Here is a 17766-nt window from a genome sequence, read left to right as displayed (position 1 = left end):
ATGTGAATAGACTTCAATGTGCTTTAAGTGCATTGGTGAAACATATTGAAGACAATAAACAGTATCGCTGATTGTACATGCTCTGTATTATTGAGTTGACTATACAAGCTATATGCAATTCATGCTGATGACACCCAAGTCATACAAGGAATTGAGAGGCGCCTCCAATGGATATGAATACATTACTAATACTGATAGTACAGATGCACTTAAATATGCTACAACTAGGGAATTACATCTATTCGGAAAAATATATCATGAAATATTTAATATACCCCAATGACTCCCGCCCAATGTTAAAGTGGATATAAAAATGACGCTCACACCATCCAATTTCATTTTAAGAAAAGAACTTGCTGCCAATCCTGATGCAAGTCTCTCCCTCACCTCGGCAATACTACATGTACGCAAACAGCAGGTTATGAGTTCTGTTGCTTTGGCCGTGGAAAAACTGAGAGCCAATGGCAACAATATTAAACTACTTGTTCCTCATACAATCACCAATCAACGTCATATTGCCGTGGGCTCACGCACCTTCACCGACTCATCCTTTAGCATTGGTGAAATTCCGTCTAAATTGGCATTGGCATTTTTAAAAAGCGCCAGTGCAATAGGATCATGGACAGAATGTCCGCATAAATTCGAAATGTTTGGACTTTCATCTCTTGTGTGTAAAGTAAACGGCATCCCACTCTACAATCTATCTTTTGATAAATCCTATAGAACATTGTATGAGTTGACCATGCAAACCCTAGATCATGACTCGCAACTATTTGAAAATGGTATAACCGAAGATATGTTTGCTAAAACACATGGTATCATTGTACTGGATTTGTTGGGTACACAGGATATGAGTCTAGTACGTAAGGGGAGTGTGCGTTTAGAGTGTACATTTGCCGTCCCATTGGCTGAGAGTATTGCCCTAGTCTCAATAAACCAAGATGAAACCTATTGGGAAATCACCCTCGAAGGCATTGTTATATTAGACTTTTCGCAATGACGACCAGTCAATTAATGAATGTTTTTAAAAGGAATAGCGCCCTGCCCACGGAAAAATAACATTTTCTGAACACATACATTATATGAAAAATTCAAAGCGTGAGCCCTACAGAGTTTCGTGTTAATATCCGTCAATCGACGCTGCTGACGGGTCATTGGCTGTGCATCTATCAAACAATGAAGAATATCGAATTTTTTGATCCTCTTGGCCTAACCTATACATTCTACACACCTCACATCAGCAACTATATTGAGAGCAGTCGGAAAACTATTATTCAAAATCGGAAGAGGGTGCAGGATCTAACGACTAAAAGCTGTGGCGTCCATGCACTAATATATTGTGTGTTCCGATGTCGTGGCTATACTTACAAGCAGTTTCTCCACATTTATAGTGACAATCCCAGTCTGAACGACTTTCTAGTGGAAAATATCCTCTCAGACTTATACAGTATTGATTTCAGTGCCCTAAGAGTAAAGTGCTTAAAAAATGTTTGTGAATTTGTTTATTAATAAAATGCGTATATATACAACATTGTCTTTAAATCTTCACTTTAGATTTCTTCATCTTTGATGTATAGGCAACTGTCGTGAACCACTAATGTTGGTAAATCATTTGGATTCACTGTATATTGATCTTGATTGACTGCAAAGTCAGGGTCACATTTTCTACAGTACAATGTAACTTCACTCTTGTCATATCTCTTTGTATAGTCAATGATACTATTTACATTCATATTAGGAAATTCACGAGTTTCAATCTGTCTATTTGAAGCAATATCACAAACAGTGTTTTCAAATGGTGAATCACATTCGGTAACTGCCAAATAAAAATCACTTGGTTTATAGTCATAGTTGGTGGTGTCGTCACAGCGATGACGTAGAAACCAAATTGACTTGTTATTCCAACAGTTGAATCGTAGACCAGATTCCTCTTCCCAGAATAATTTAAATCCACGACGATACCAATCTCGTAGAAATAAACTAAAATCACGTTTAGGATTCTTTCCAATCATAGCGGGGTAAGTATTCTCCCACTGATTACATTTATCATTGTGACAATTGGAGCACAGGTGCCCTCTAGGGTGAGAATCACACACCTCCTCAAGACATGAATTACATCCTTTAATTTGTACTGAATAGCCTCTATGTAATTTACATGGATTAAATAATTTACACTTTTCACTATAGCCATCAATAATTGTACAAGGCTCACATTGATTCCAACTGCCAAGAGTGTACATGCACAATGGAAATATATAGAACATTTTTCGGTTTCAGATGTCAACTCACTCACAGCTAACACGAAACTGATCCTCTTCACTCGATAAATTCAGGGTGGAGGGGAATGGTGGGAGAGGAGTAGCTCTGTGACGTTACCTCCTTCGAATGATGGGGGAGTCATCTACATTGAATCCATTGGCAATGTTTTCAAAAGTATATCCACAATATGATTCTGCTTTGTTCCAATTAATATATCAATAAATTGACTATAATCATTTGAATCACATTTTAAAAGCTTCATACAATAGTCCAATGGGGGGGAATCAGTCCTCATTATATTGTCAAATGTTCCCTGACATGAGAATATCCTGTGTTGAAGAGATAACTCGAGAAAATCATCATCCAAAATCAAATGTTTTTTCATAAACACTAGATTTGATCTAAGTCTCTCTTTCTCAAATTTTGTCATTTTTCAATCCTTTCACTCTGACTGCTGACTGTAGACTGAGCAAGATTCAATAGTTCTGGTCAGAAAAGAAATAGAACATTTTCGATTTCGAAACAATTTTATTGAATAATTATAACAACAACATCAATAATACAGAGCATGTACAATTACCGATACTGTTTATTGTCTTCAATATGTTTCACCAATGCACTTAAAGCACATTGAAGTCTATTCACATGTGCTATATCAACTTTAGCGGCGAAACATAATTGATCTTCCATTTTAAATTTGCTCAAGGATATCACATATCTTGCATATACTTCACCCCATTCCAGACAAAGCCGTGAACCTTTCGTGATTTCCACCGCAATGTTTGATGCTCTTGTATTATTATCATCAACTCCACTATCAACTTCTAATAGGGTAAACATTCCACTCATCGTCATCAACACAAATATATATCCAAAATGAGTAAAGTCAAACTGTTCTTCTCACTCCTTTGAATTCTATTCACAGACTAATAAAACTATATAAAAAAAAACCCGTTCCTTATATTCCCCCCGCCGCTAATCTGTAATCAGGCATCTGAGTGGCTGAGAAGGGAGATGTATCTGACTCGTTGATTGGCTGAGAAGGAAACACGTGATCTAACTGTTTCCAGGAAAGTCATAACATTTGGCAAATTCCTGTTTTTCCATTCTCAGTGAGAAAACCATAAAACAGACATGAATTGCTGTTGACATACATAAATGTGACAAACTCCCTGTTTTTCAAATTCTCACTGACAAAAACCATTAAACATCAATGAGAAACATCAAATAAATTGACCCACACACATAAACACCCAAGAAAACATACATAAATGTGACAAAAGTCCTTTTTTTTAAATTGAGATACTTACTGTTTTTTCATTCTCAGTGAGAAAAACCATTAAACAGACATGAATTTATGTTGACATCCATAAATGTGACAAAGTCCCTGTTTTTCAAATTCTCACTGACAAAAACCATTAAACATCCATGAAAAACATCAAATAAATCGACCAACACACACATAACCATCCATGAAAACATCCATAAAATTGACAAAGTTCATGTTTTTCAAATTCTCACTGACAAAAACCATAAACCACGTGGTCATGTTCTCGTGCCAATATATGGTGTTAAAAAAAGTTGTAGGTGGCAGCAGGGGTGCGTGACACGAGTATAAGATAGCTCTCTACTCTAAGGTTGTATTTGTTGTTGCACAAGGACATTTTTGTAACGTAAGGAACTGAAACTGATAGAAGGTGATGTTACCACAAAATCACGTAGGCATTTTTCAAGTAAATAAATTGCGTTTCAATATCACAATCTTAGTTGTAAAAATTACACGAAACTTCTAAAAAACAAAGGAATGCTGGAAAATGTCAACATTAGAATTGTAAAAATTCCACACGATCAAGATAAATGATCCGTAAGTCTCTTTAGAATATTGAATAACTTTAGAGGTACCGAAAAATCAATTTTACTATGGACGCCGTCAAATTTGTTGCTGCATTACATTTGTGGCTTGCATGTATTACACTTCTGACAACTTTAATCTATTATAGGCAAGCCGCCAACTAGTGACTCATAACCCTGTAAGAACATTACACACAGAATCAGGCACACTGGAAGTGTCATCCTCGTCATTGAATTTTGTTATTCAGGTAATCGATGTCACTTTTCACCAACACTTCCTGTTATTGGAAAAATAAATTATTATTATTATCAGTATCTTTATGCAAACAAAATTCTTTATTTTGCCTGCGTTATCTATGCTTGTTAAATCTAGAAAATGATTCATTACTAATATGAAAATCAATAATATCTTAAGTTCTTGAATTAACATGAATCTATTTAGCGAAGTAATTTCGTATTTTCTTGAATTCTACTGTTTAAGTTTTTTATTTGAGATATTTATTTTTAAAGTGTTTTTTTTAAATGATGCTTTCATTTTCAAAGAGCCGGTAGTTTTAGTTTTGTTTCTTCAAAAAGACAAGAATCTAGGAGACAATTTAAATGCTGCTGCAGCTCTAGCACTTATTACTGCGCCTCATTACTGGGTGACCTGTTTTTTTCCCCTAGGCAAAAATTAAAGGGTGTAAAATTAAGGGTTTATTTTCAAATCGATCTGAGTTTTTTTTTTACACTTTTATGAGCCATTATTTTGGTTGGAGGGTTCAAGTTCAAGTCTAATAATTTTATTATTCACACATATATGTATATATTTGACATAGCCTGACGGGAAGACAAGCTCGAAAATCTAGGCCTAGACAAAGATAAAATAACAAATAACACTAAAGTACAAAGGTAAAGACGACGGCAAAGATAAAATAACACGACAGTAATATAAAAGTAGCAGCTAGCCAAGGATTTATAAATAAATATAAACAACTTCAATATTATTAAATATAAATTAATAATAGTAGGTAGCCAAGAGGCCCACATTCACCCAGAGCAACAAACCGTACAAATAACTTTATCTTATTAATTAGACACTAAATTAAAGATAATCTTGAACTAAATGAAATTTAAGATTCCTTTTTATTAATCAGATAGAAGAAAATTTATCAATAAGATCCTTGTGAGCATCCCAGCACCGGGCTATTGACACAAACGGAGTGAATTTAGATCTCTCAGCACTATACTTGTCAATGTAGATACGCCTTTTTGTCGAGTGTTATAATATTATAAATCTTGTAATTGGGAGAACAAACTTTGATTGAGGTAATATGGCGGTAACTACTTAATGTCATAATTGAATATAAAAAGAATTGCTCGAAAAGTAAATTGTTGAGAAACTGGAAGCATATCTAGATAAGCATATAAAGATGCTGTAGAAGACTTGTTTGGAAGTGCATCAAGTGATGCAATAAAAAGTTTCAGGATTCTTAGGGCTTTATTTTGTAAAAACTGTATTGGTTTAATATGGCTTTTAATGTAGATTGACCAAAAAAACTTTTTGCACAAAATAAGTTTTTCAAAAAGAAGTAAAGAACTCCATTAAACCAATAATGAACTTAAATAGAATCAAATAATCTACCAAGCATACAACTTCCGCAAATCAGTATCAATAAATAAATGAAACCAAAAAAACAAAAACAAAACAAAACAGAAATTAAAATAAGTCAAACTCAAAACGAGCTGAAATTAATTTCAGTAGGATTCTAAACCCTATGATTTTTATAATCCGAAATATTATTTGTACTTCACTGAAAATATTCAAATGAATTTACTGAAAAAATGTGCATTGTCAGTTTAATATACGCCCCCGGGGTATAACTTACAACCCTTACCCTGAGGGCTCTGAGGGGGTTGTCATCCTAAAAGACCAAATTTCCAGAACTTTTAACTACGTTGAACAAAACGAATATCTCAGAATTTTCAAAATTATCTCAAAGGATAGTTGCCCTCCAATTACTTTCAACTCTTGAAAAGGGCACTACCCCTTTCAATTTTCAATCGAATGAGCCCTTTTTGAATTTTTATGACAACGCTTTCTATAAAAACCTCATATACCCCCAGGGCATAAATTACAACCCTTGCCCTGAGGGCTCTGGGGGGTTGTCATCCTCAAAGACATAATTTACAGAACTTTCAACTACGTTGAACAAAATAGTTATCTGAAAATTTTGCTTGTATGTGGTTTGAAAAATGATGGGCGTGAGAGGGGGGTTTGTTGCCATCCAGTTACTTTCGAGTATTAAAAAGACCACGAGCCATTTCAATTCCCAATGAAATGAGCCCTTTTTGAAGTTTCTACGGCAATACTTTCTATAACACCTAATATGGCCCCAGGGCATAACTTACAACACTTCCCCTGAGGGCTGTGAGGGGGGGGGGTTGTCATCATTAAAGACCTAATTTCCAAAACTATAAACTACGTTGAAAAAAATGGCTATCTAAGAATTTGGATTGTATGTGTATAGGGAAAAGGTGGGCATGAGTGAGGGAGTTAGTTGCCCTCCAATCACTTTGCAATATTAAAAAGGGCACTAGTCCTTTGAATTTCCAGTCAAATGCGCCGTTTTCCAAGTTTTTACGACAAAGCTTTCAATAAAAACCTTATGTACCCCCAGGGTATAGCTTATAACCCTTGCCCTGAGGACTCTGAGGGGGTAATCATCCTCAAAGACCTAATTTAGAGAACTTCCAACTACTTTGAACCAAATGTCTATTTAATAATTTTTGACTGTATGTGTCTAGATAAATTGTTGGCGCGGAAGGGGTGTTAGTTGCCTACCGATCACTTTTGACTATTGAATAGGGCACTAGCCCTTCGAATTTCCAATCAAATGAGCCCTTTTTGAAGTTTCTACGACAACGCTTTCTATGAAAACCTTATATGCCAACAGGCCATAACTTATAACCCTTTCCCTGAGGGCTGTGAGGGGAGGGTTGTCTTCCTCGAAGACATAATTTTCAGAACTTTCAACTACATTTAACAAAATTAATATCTCAAAATTTTAATTGGATGTGTTTGGGGAAATGGGTAGCTTGAGAGGGGGCTGGTTGCCCTCTAATCACTTTCGACTATTAAAAGGGCACTAGCCCTTTCAATTTCCAATTGAATGAACCTTTTTTGATGTTTCTACGACAACATTTTCTATAAAAAAACCTTATATGCACCCAGGGCATAACTTACAACCTTAGCCTTGAGGGCTCTAGGGGGAGTGTCATCCTCAAAGACCAAATTTCTGGAACTTTCATCTACGTTGAACAAAATGGCTCTCTCAAAATTTTGATTCGATGTGTTTGGGGAAGTGGTGAGCTTAAGAGAAGGCTAGTTGCCTTCCAACCACTTTTGACTATTAAAAAGGGCACTAGCCCTTTCAATTTCCAACCGAATGAGCCCTTTTTGAAATCTCTACGAAAACACTTTCTAGAAAAAACCTTATACGCCCCCAGGGCATAACTTACAACCCTTTCCATGAAGGGTTTGGGGGGTATGTCATCCTCAAAATCATAATTTTTAAAACTTCCAACTTTGTTGAACAAAATGCCTATCTCAAAATTTTAATTGAATGTGTTTGGGGAAATGGTGGGCATGAGTGGGGGGTTAGTTGCTCTCCATTCCATTTCGACTATTGAAAAGGCCACTAGTCCTACCAATTTCCAATTGAATGATCCCCTTTTGAAGTTCTTACGACAACGCTTTCTATAAAACCTTATATCCCCTCTGGGTATAACTTAGAATCCTTGCCTGAGGGCTCTGAGGGGGATGTCACCATAAAAGATCGAATTTATAGAACTTTTAACTACGTTGAACAAAATGAATATCTTATAATTTTGATTGGATGTGCTTGGGGAAATGGTGGGCATGAGATGGGGGTTAGCTGCCCTCCAATTTCTTTCAACACTTAAGAAGGGCACTAGCCCTTTCAATTTTCAGTCGAATGAACCCTTTTTGAAGTTTTACGAGAACGCTTTCTATAAAAACCTCATCTGCGAAGGGTAAGCTCCATTCACCTTGACGTGAATGGAGCTCGTCCGGAATGATGCTGACCATGTCTTCTGACCACTTACCTCTGGATACGGGGTTTCCCCTAACTAAATGCTCCGATCAGGGTGGCCTCAACCTCATGAGATGGGTGGAGCCCATCCCAGGATTCTCAGTATCCAGGTAAATCCTGGCCCTAATCATAATCCAAGCCTAGGTTCGGTTGAGCTTTCATCCCTCCACCCAAGACTTATTGCAACGCAAAGCTTAGCAACTGCCACCAACCTTCTTTTATTCCATCACGACCCTTGCTTGCCCCTGGACTGAGAAATTACCAGCGTTTGAATCTTCTTGACCAAGGTGACCTCCGAATTGCCACCTGGAATGTATTGACATTAAATTTTCCCGGAGCTAGGACGTTTCTGACGACGGTACTGAAGCGATTCCGCATCTCTATTGCTGGAATAACAGAGACCCACCTAGTCGGGAATGGAAATGATCCCATAGATGAGGGAAACCACCTTCGCTGGTCTGGCCAGACAACCACCAGAGAAACGAAGCCGACACTGAAACAAAAGACACTTTCTACTCTGTCCTGACGAATGAATTGTCTAAGATATCCCCTCACGATATTGTCATTCTCCTGGATGACCTTAATGCAACTGTGAGTGACAACCACAACTTATGGCGACAAGTCATTGGACCAGTTACTCTGGATTCCCTAAATGACAATGGTCTAAGGCTTCTACAACTCTGCAGCATGCACAACCTTGTGATTACGAATACCATGTTTGCAAGGAAGAACATTCACAAATTCACATGATACAGCAACGATGGCCATACCAAAAATAATGATCAACTACATCATCGTGTCACAGAGATGGAGGTCTTCAATCAGTAACTGCACGACGTATAGGGCAGCTGAGATTGGCAACACTGACCATCGCCTCGTCGTCACTAACAAGGGACTAAGGCTCAAAGCCCAGCGCTCAGAACCAAGACCAGTTCAGTTCGACATCTCTCGCCTCTGCGATCAGAAGATATGGCCGAAATATACCATTGATGTTTCGAGACACTTCGACGCACTCCTGCCATTTGAAAGTTGTGAGAACGCATGGCTCTCGTTCAAAATTAATGTCCAGAAATCAGTAACAGCAAATGTTGGACAGAAAAAGCGCGTTGAGATGCAAACCTATAGAAGCCTTAATGGTGTCCGCAACAAACTGATACAGTGAGACAAGAAGCTGTTTGTGGAAAGGAAGGCACATGAGCTAGAGGGCGCAGTCAAGAAGACGTTGGCTGTCTCTATAAGCGTCTCCGTGATCTAACAGGCGACATAGCCCCCTTGGTTGCATCTGTTTTCTCTGTGGATGGTCAGTCACTCAGTGACGAAGCTGCCTAGGTCAGTCGATGGAAAGACCACTTCTCAGGCCTCCTAAATGCCGTAGCCGTAGCGCAGACTGACCAGAAACTTATCAGCCTAGCCGCCAGCACCCAGTAACTGCTGATAAGTGACACAGAAACTCCTTTCACGTCATCAGAAATCTACACAACAGTAAAAAGTTTGAAGAACAACAAAGCGGCAGGTGTATGTGGAATATCTGCTGTGGCTCCTGAAGTTTGCCGGACCAGCAATGCTACTTTGGCTCCACATGCTATTTTCTGTGGTTTGACGCACGGAATGGATCCCGAAGGACTAGTGAGCTGGTATAACCTAGCCCTTATGGAAGAGAAAGGGGAGCAAGAGCATCTGTTTGAACTACAGAGGCATAACGCTACTCTCAGTACCTGGAAAGCTCTTTGCTATGACCCTGCTGGATAGATGCACGAGCATCCTCAGAATAAAGAGGAGAGTCCAGCAGGTGGGGCTTATGCCCGGAAGATCCACTGTCGAACAAATCTTTACCATGCGCCAGTTAATTGAGAAGACTAAAGGAATTCAGAAGGAAAGCATATGAAGCCTTTGTGGACTTCAAGTCTGCGTTTGACTCGGTGGATCGCAAATCGCTGTGGTTGATACTTCGATCAACTGTTTTACCAGATGAATACTGCAAGTTTTTTGAAAAGCTTTACGAAGAGACTGTGAGCTGCGTCCAAGTCAACGGCAAACGGAGCGTGACATTTGGTATCAAAACCAGTGTACGCCAAGGGTGTGCCGCCGCCCCGGAACTGTTCAATTGCGTGATAGACAATGTCATGATACGAACAACAAATTGCATGCCCTTTGGTCTGCAGTTTGGATATTGCGTTCTGACGGACGCTGACTTCGTATATGATCTTGGCTCGTTGCTGACTCGATCAACCAGTTGATTGACGCTCTGGAAGTCCTGCAGGAAGAGGCAGCAAAAGTGGGGCTGAAAATAACTGGCTTAAAACGAAGATAATGGCAATTGAGCCCCCAAGCCCAGTATCGCCGCCTGAGAACATAAGTGTTTGCGGAGCTTCTGTTGAGGTTGTAAAAAATTCACTTATATTGGTTCTGTGCTGTCTAATGACGGCTCTATAGAGGAAGAGGTGTGCAGCCGAATTTCAAAAGCCTCGTCTATCGTCGTAAGGGTCAACAATATCTGGAGAATGCCGCATATATCGAGGCGCACGAAGATACGAATTTATAATGCATCCGTAAGCTCGGTCCTCCTCTGTGCAGCGGAAACATGGCCTCTCAAATCAACAGTCCTCAGCATGTTAGAAGTCTGCCAGACGAAACAGCTCCGTCGGATTGAGGGACTCCTATGGGACGATTTCGTAAGCAACGCAAGGTTGCTCGCACTCATCTCTCAAGTGCCATTATCCGTCCAAACAGCGCAGCGTACTCTCAGATGGTTCGGACACCTCCTGCGTATGCCGACGACAACCCCATCCCGAATATTCTACGATTTTGACGCTAAAGCTCATGGCTGGTCTCGCGGAGGGGCAGACCTCAGACGAGGCGGAAAGTAGACTCAAGAAATTCCTGGAGTTGGCTAACATTGCTGTGGACGAGGCCACACAAATAGCAGTAGACCGGTCAGCCAGGTGGAGCAGAGTTGCGACGCTCTCTACGCCGCCCCCGATGCAGCAAGAACCTTAAGTCAAGTAAGTCATAACTTACAACCCTTGCCCTGAGGGCTCTGAGGGGGTTGTCATCCTCAAAGACATAATTTCCAGAACTTTCAACTACGTTGGAAAAAATGGCAAAATTTTATTGTATGTGTTTGGGAAAATGGTTGGCGTGAGAGGGGGTTTAGTTACCCTCCAATTGCATTCGACTATTAAAATGGCCACTAACCATTTCAATTTCCAATGGAATGAGCGTTTTTTGAAGTTTCTACGGTAACACTTTCTACAAAAACCTAATATGCCCCCAGGGCACCACTTACAACCCTTGCCCTGAGGGGGGGTGGTGTTATCATTAAAGAACTACATTCTAAAACTTTAAATTACGTTGAACACAATGGCTATCTAAAAATTTTGATTATATGTGTTTAGGGAAAAGATGGGCGTGAGAGGGGGGGGGGGGGTAGTTGCCCACCAATCACTTTCGACTATTAAAAAGAACACTAGTCCTTTGAATTTCCAATTGAATGCGCCGTTTTTCGAGTTTCTTCGACAAAGCTTTCAATAAAAACCTTATATACCCCCAGGGTATAACTTAGAACCCTTGCCCTGAGGGCTCTGAGGGGGGTTATCATCCTCAAAGACCTAATTTCAAGAACTTTCAACTACGTTGAAGAAAATGGCTATCTCAAAATTTTGATTGGATGTGTTTGGATAAATGGTGAACGTCGAAGGGGTGTTAGTTGCCTTCCAATAACTTTCGACTATTAAAACGGGCACTAGCCATTTCAATTTCCAATCGAATGAGCCCCCTTTGAAGTTTCTACAACAACTCTTTCTATAAAAATCTTTTATGCCCCCAGGGCATAATTTACAACCCTTGCCCTAAGGACTATGGGGGAGTTTCCTCCTCAAAAACATAATTTCTATCTAGAAATCAACTACGCCGAACAAAATAACTATTTGAAAATTTTGATTGAACGTGTTCGAATAAACGGTGGGCGTGGAAGGGGTGTTAGTTGCCTTCCAATAACTTTCGACTAGCCATTTCAATTTTCAATTGAATGAGTCCCTTTTGAAGTTTCTACGACAAAGCTTTCTATGAAAACCTTATATGCCCCCTGGGCATAACTTATAACCCCTTCCTTGAGAGCTGGGGGGGTTGTCATCCTCAAAGACCTAATTTTTAGAACTTTCAACTATGTTGAAAAAAATGAATATCTTTGAATTTTTATCGGATGTGTTTGGGGAAATGGTGGGCGTGAGAGGGGGGTTAGTTGCCCTCCAATTACTTTTGATCATTAAAAAGGCCACTAGCCATTTAAATTTCCAATGGGATGATCCCTTTTTGAAGTTTCTACGGCAATACTTTCCATAAGAACCTAATATGCTCCCAGGGCATAACTTAAAACCCTTGTCTTAAGGGCTCTGAGGGGTTGTCATCCTCAAAAACATAATTTCTAGAACTTTTAACTACGTTGAAAAAAATGGCTATCTCAAAATTTTGATTGTATGTGTTTGGGTAAATGGTGGGCGTGAGAGGGGGGTTAGTTGCCCTCCTATTACTTTTGATCATTAAAAAGGCCTCTAGCCATTTAAATTTTCGATGGGATGATCCCTTTTTGCAGTTTCTACGGCAATACTTTCTATAAAAAGCTAATATACCCCCAGGGCATAACTTACAACCCTTGCCCTGAGGGCTGTGGGGGGAGAGGGGTTGTCATCATTTAAGAATTAATTTCCAAAACTTTCAACTACGTTGAACAAAATGGTTATCTAAAAATTTTAATTGCATATGTTTAGGGAAAAGGTGGCATGAGAGGGGGATTAGTTGCTCTCCAATCACTTTCTACTATTAAAAAGGGCTCTAGCCGTTTGAATTTCCAATCGAATGCACCCTTTTTTGAGTTTCTAGGACAAAGCATTCTATAAAAACCTTACATGCCCCCAGGGTATAACTTATAACCCTTGCTCTGAGGGCTCTGATGGGGATATCGTCCACAAAGACCTAATTTCCAGAATTTTTAACTACGTTGAACAAAATGGCTATCTGAAAATTTTGATTGAATGTGTTTGGTTAAATGGTAAGCGTGGAAGGGGTGTTAGTTGCCTTCAAATCACTTTCGACTATTAAAAAGGGCACTAGCCCTTTGAATTTTCAATCGAATGGGCCTTTTTTGATGTTTCTACGACAACGCTTTCTATAAAAATCTTATATGCCCCCGGGGCATACTTACAACCCTTGCCCTGAGGACTATGGGGGAGTGTCCTCCTCAAAAACTTAATGTCTATCTAGAAATCAACTATGCCGAACAAAATGGCTATCTCAAAATTTTGATTGGATTTGTTTTAGGAAAAGGTGGGTGTGGAAGGAGTGTTAGTTGTCTTCCAATCACTTTTAACTATTAAAAAGGGCACTAGCCACTTCAATTTCCAATCGAATGAGCCCTTTTCGAAGTTTCTAAGTTTCTACGACAACACCTTCGGTACGAAGTGCCCCGGTCTAAAGAAAAAAATAATAATAAATAATACATTGTGCCAACATCGTTGTCTGCCTAGGCAGCGCGATTGCGCTGTCTATGATAAGTATACTAGAGAACAATAATTAATATTAGACTGAATCTGAGCAAAATAAATGGCTCATAAAGCAGAGTAGAGCAAATAATGCTTTAAACGTCGTAGCAAACCAGCACACCTTGAAATCTTTAAGCGTAGATTTTGAATGTGCGTTTTAAAAGATAAGCCTTCATCAATCACAAGTCCAAGATAGTTTATCGTTTCCACCTGAAAACTAATTAAATTAGTTTTCGATAAACTCAAAGCAATTAAATTCGATGAACACTAATCAAGAACATTAGAAAATGCAGTATCCAGTTTCACCCCCAACTCCTCGTCATTCCTTTCAGAAAGTAAGACTGTCGTATCATCAGCAAAAGGTTCGTTGAGACACTGGATTGCCAAAGCGCGGTAAAGATCATTTATATAAATTAGAAAAGGCAGAGGACCTAGGACAGAGCCCTGAGGTACCCTAACCTTCGAAGATTATTAAGATAAGATTTAACTAGAACCACCACCGGTCCACGCGCACCACACTTATCCAATTTAAAAAAAAGAATACAATAAGATATTGTACCAAAGGCTTTTTTTTAAATCTAAATATATTGTTGCTGGAATTTCACCGCTATCTAACCTTTCATGAATATATTGGATGAGAGCAAGGATAGCGTTTTCAGTATTGTATCCGAACCTTAAACCAAATTGGGTATTTATGAGGAAATTAGACGATTTAAGAAAATCGCAAAACCTTTTATAAATTGCCTTCTCAAATATTTTAGAAAAAGCTGACAAAATAGAAATAGGGTGGTAATTTGATGGGTTTTCAGGCGAGTCACCTTTGTGAACGGGAATTATCCTCGCTCCTTTAAAAGCAGAGGGGAAAACTCCAGTTTTAGATGAAGAATAATTATATGCTGCAATGGTAAAATTACCGCAGACAATATTTCTTTAACAATTATAGAACTAGACCCGTCTATTCCCGCTGAATTGCCTAGATTTAGATCACACACTATTTTTGTTATTTCAGACTGGGAAATAGGCCAAAGAAAAATTGAATTACTGTGAGGAGATGGAAGGTACGAAGAAAAATGTTTTTTTTTGCGTGAATCAAACTGGTGCATCAAACTGGTTCTCTCATATATTAGCAAAATAAGTATTCTAATTATCAGCCACTTTCTCCAATTTATTAGTAGTCGATCCATCCTCCAAACTAATAACTTCAGGACGCTTAGAATTTCTTTCTTGTTTTATTAAAGAATGAATTAAAGACCCCGTTTTACAAGGAGAATTTTTAGCTTCTTCAAAAGACTCTTTATATTTCCTTTGTTTGGAGAATCGTACCAATGTGGTTAATTTATTTTTGAAAATTTTTAATATTATAATCAGTTGGATTCTTTAACTGCTTTTTAAATAAATGATTTTTGTTCTTTACTGATCTTAAAATTCCAGATGTTACCCATGGCCTTATAGGAAATTTTCTTTGCAAATTTCATTCATAACAAATGGGAAACTAGAATCAAAGCGATATTTAAATTTTCTTAAAGTGTATCAGTTGCCGTATCTTTATCCTCCATGGATATAAAATCCTGCTAATCCAACAGACCAAGGCTTTCATTCAGGCGCTTTAATGTTATTTTATTTATTAACCGTACTTGACGTTTTTTACTTACCTGCAGTATTTTATAAGTAAAAGCCAAATCGGAAATCAGCATAAAATGATCCAATATATCCCTCAAAACAAAAAAATTTGCTTGAATTGGTAAAGATGTAAAAATATTATCAATGAGAGAAGCAGAACTAGGTGATATTCTTGTAGGTATCAGGCAAGTAGGAAGCAGATAAGCAGAAAATCAAGAAGACAAGAAATCGATAGAAGATTCATTTGAAGCTTCTAGAAGGTCAATATTGAAATCTCCCGAAAGCATAATATCTTGATTTTAAAAATGAAGATGGTGCAATAAATCATGGAGTTTAGATAGAAAAGACTTGACCGGAGAAGAAAGCGGTCGGTATACTACGCTAAAAACTATTTTTTTTTTCTATGACTAATTTCAATTACCTTTACTTCAAGAAGCATTTCCTCAATAGAACCTTCTGGATTTGCAAGGCGTCGAAAAGAGATACTTTCTTTTACTAGTGCTGCTAAACAACCTTAGCGCCCTGTCAATCAGTTTTTAAAAGTAAACTGATATTCAGGAAAAACAACTTAAGGAGTTGCGTCGGTAAGAAAAGTCTCACAGAATTTAACGACATTACATGATAGTTTATTAACAACATCGACAAGATCATCCTGAGATTTAAAAAAAAAACTCTACAGTTTAAAAGTCCTGTTCTCACAACACAAGTACTGGGAAGATCAGAAATTTTCGAAGGTAACTTATGTTTACATTTTGAAAAATTGATTAGCCCACCATCATTTATCTTATTTTTAACAAAATTATCTTGGCTCTGGAGCATGGAAAAATCAGAAGGGTTATACTCGAGGTCTCTCAATCTATCCCCAATACAATTATTATCCAATATAAAAAATCAGAATTATGATCAGGACCAGCAAAAACTTTCGCAAAATGCAAACAGGTAGCAAAAATAGCAAAGACAACTGAACGAGCGAGAACTCGAAAATAATGATGAAAGAAAAAGAGACTGCTTGAAAATAAATAGAAACGAGAGAAAGAAATGGAACATATTCATTGTAAGATGAAATGCAGATACAGAAAAAATTATTGTGCTCAAGAACTTCATATAAATAGAAACACACAAAAAAAGACAGAAAATAAATTCATAATAAGCTACAGAGGGAAAAAACTGCACAAGAAAAAATAGGATCCTGTTTGAACAGAGAAATATTACATAAACTAAAGTAATAAGATAATCTCACCAAAGGTATATCACTACTAATCACCGTAACCAGTCAATCTTAACCCATTGCGACGACTGAGACTTTTTGCACTTGGGCAATAATTTGCTCCCTTTTTGTTTAATACGCATAAGATGAACCAAACCAGAATCACGCATATCCTTTCCCTTAGACAATAGTTAATTCCTTCGAAAACTTAGCTAGGGTGGGAGATCAGTGCAAATGCGAATTCTACTACCCTTCAACTTATTCACCTCACTGAGAATCGCCTGAGTGCTATGATCAGTGTCTAGCAATATAAAAACAGGGGCCGCTCGAACACTAGTCTCCTACTACTGATGTTTGAACTGCTATTTCTCGTAAGGCGATAACACTTCGTATGAGAAATGTCCTCTGTAACTTGCAATTTGTCCGATAGAAGAGACTTTACGTTGCTAGTCACTTATTGATTATGCTTTTCAGCAGGCAGACCATAAACAATCAAATTCAAATTCCTTTCTCACACTTCGATGTCCAAATCTTACTCTCCAAATCGTTGTTCCGCAATTTTTCTTGCTTTAGATCATTTCCATGCTTTTTATATTCATCTCGTAGATTCGTATTTTCTGCCGATATTTGCCTAACTTCGTCTTGAAGGGCAAGTATTGAGACAACAAAACTCTTCTGTTCTGCTAATGTTTTATCCAGCGACGCCTGAAGCCGTTTTATTCCTTCATCAAGCTTTGCTTGAGTGACAACCACAATGAATGCTATAATCCACATGTAGAAGTCTACACTTGCATCAAATTACCCAATGGCAAAGTCCACAACAATATCAAATTTAATCCTTTGAACTTGAAAAACCAATCTGATTATAGGAGTTCACTCTCTAATTACTAGTTAAAGACTGAACTACGATGGAGTACTGGGTCGTACTCCACCTGAGTATATATTTTATATTAGGGTCTCTTTAACCCGGGAAAAAGGGATTTAAGTTTCGGACTGATCAGAGACAAAAAATTTGTCAGCCTGTTCAGTCCCTGCAATATCTTCCCAAACCCCTATAAGAAATTATAAGTCCTCTTGGGTCTTGGCATAGAGAAAGATCAATGAAGGGTTCAGTCTGATCGGAAATTAAAGACCAAACATCCCTGCCTTATTTTGATGTTGTAAACGACGAAGAATAAAGCAATTGATAAGTTTTCTT

At 38.1% G+C, this 17766-nt stretch overlaps 1 protein-coding gene across 1 annotated transcript in view; it reads left to right on the top strand.

The window, feature by feature from the left end:
• LOC148940061 (uncharacterized) overlaps positions 1 to 17766 on the top strand; it is a 99423-nt gene that overhangs the window by 67408 nt on the left and 14249 nt on the right. The window contains exon 5 of the mRNA XM_089106201.1: positions 4260 to 4358. Coding sequence (XP_088962327.1) covers positions 4260 to 4358 — 99 coding nt within the window. The remainder of the gene's footprint in view (positions 1 to 4259; positions 4359 to 17766) is intronic.

Source organism: Artemia sp. Qi Xiang Cuo, chromosome 20 (genome assembly GCF_049724085.1).
Source record: "Artemia sp. Qi Xiang Cuo chromosome 20, ASM4972408v1, whole genome shotgun sequence".
Lineage (NCBI taxonomy): Eukaryota > Metazoa > Arthropoda > Branchiopoda > Anostraca > Artemiidae > Artemia > Artemia sp. Qi Xiang Cuo.
The sequence above is the reverse complement of the archived record's forward strand: the minus strand, read 5'-3'. Positions and strand labels throughout refer to the sequence as shown.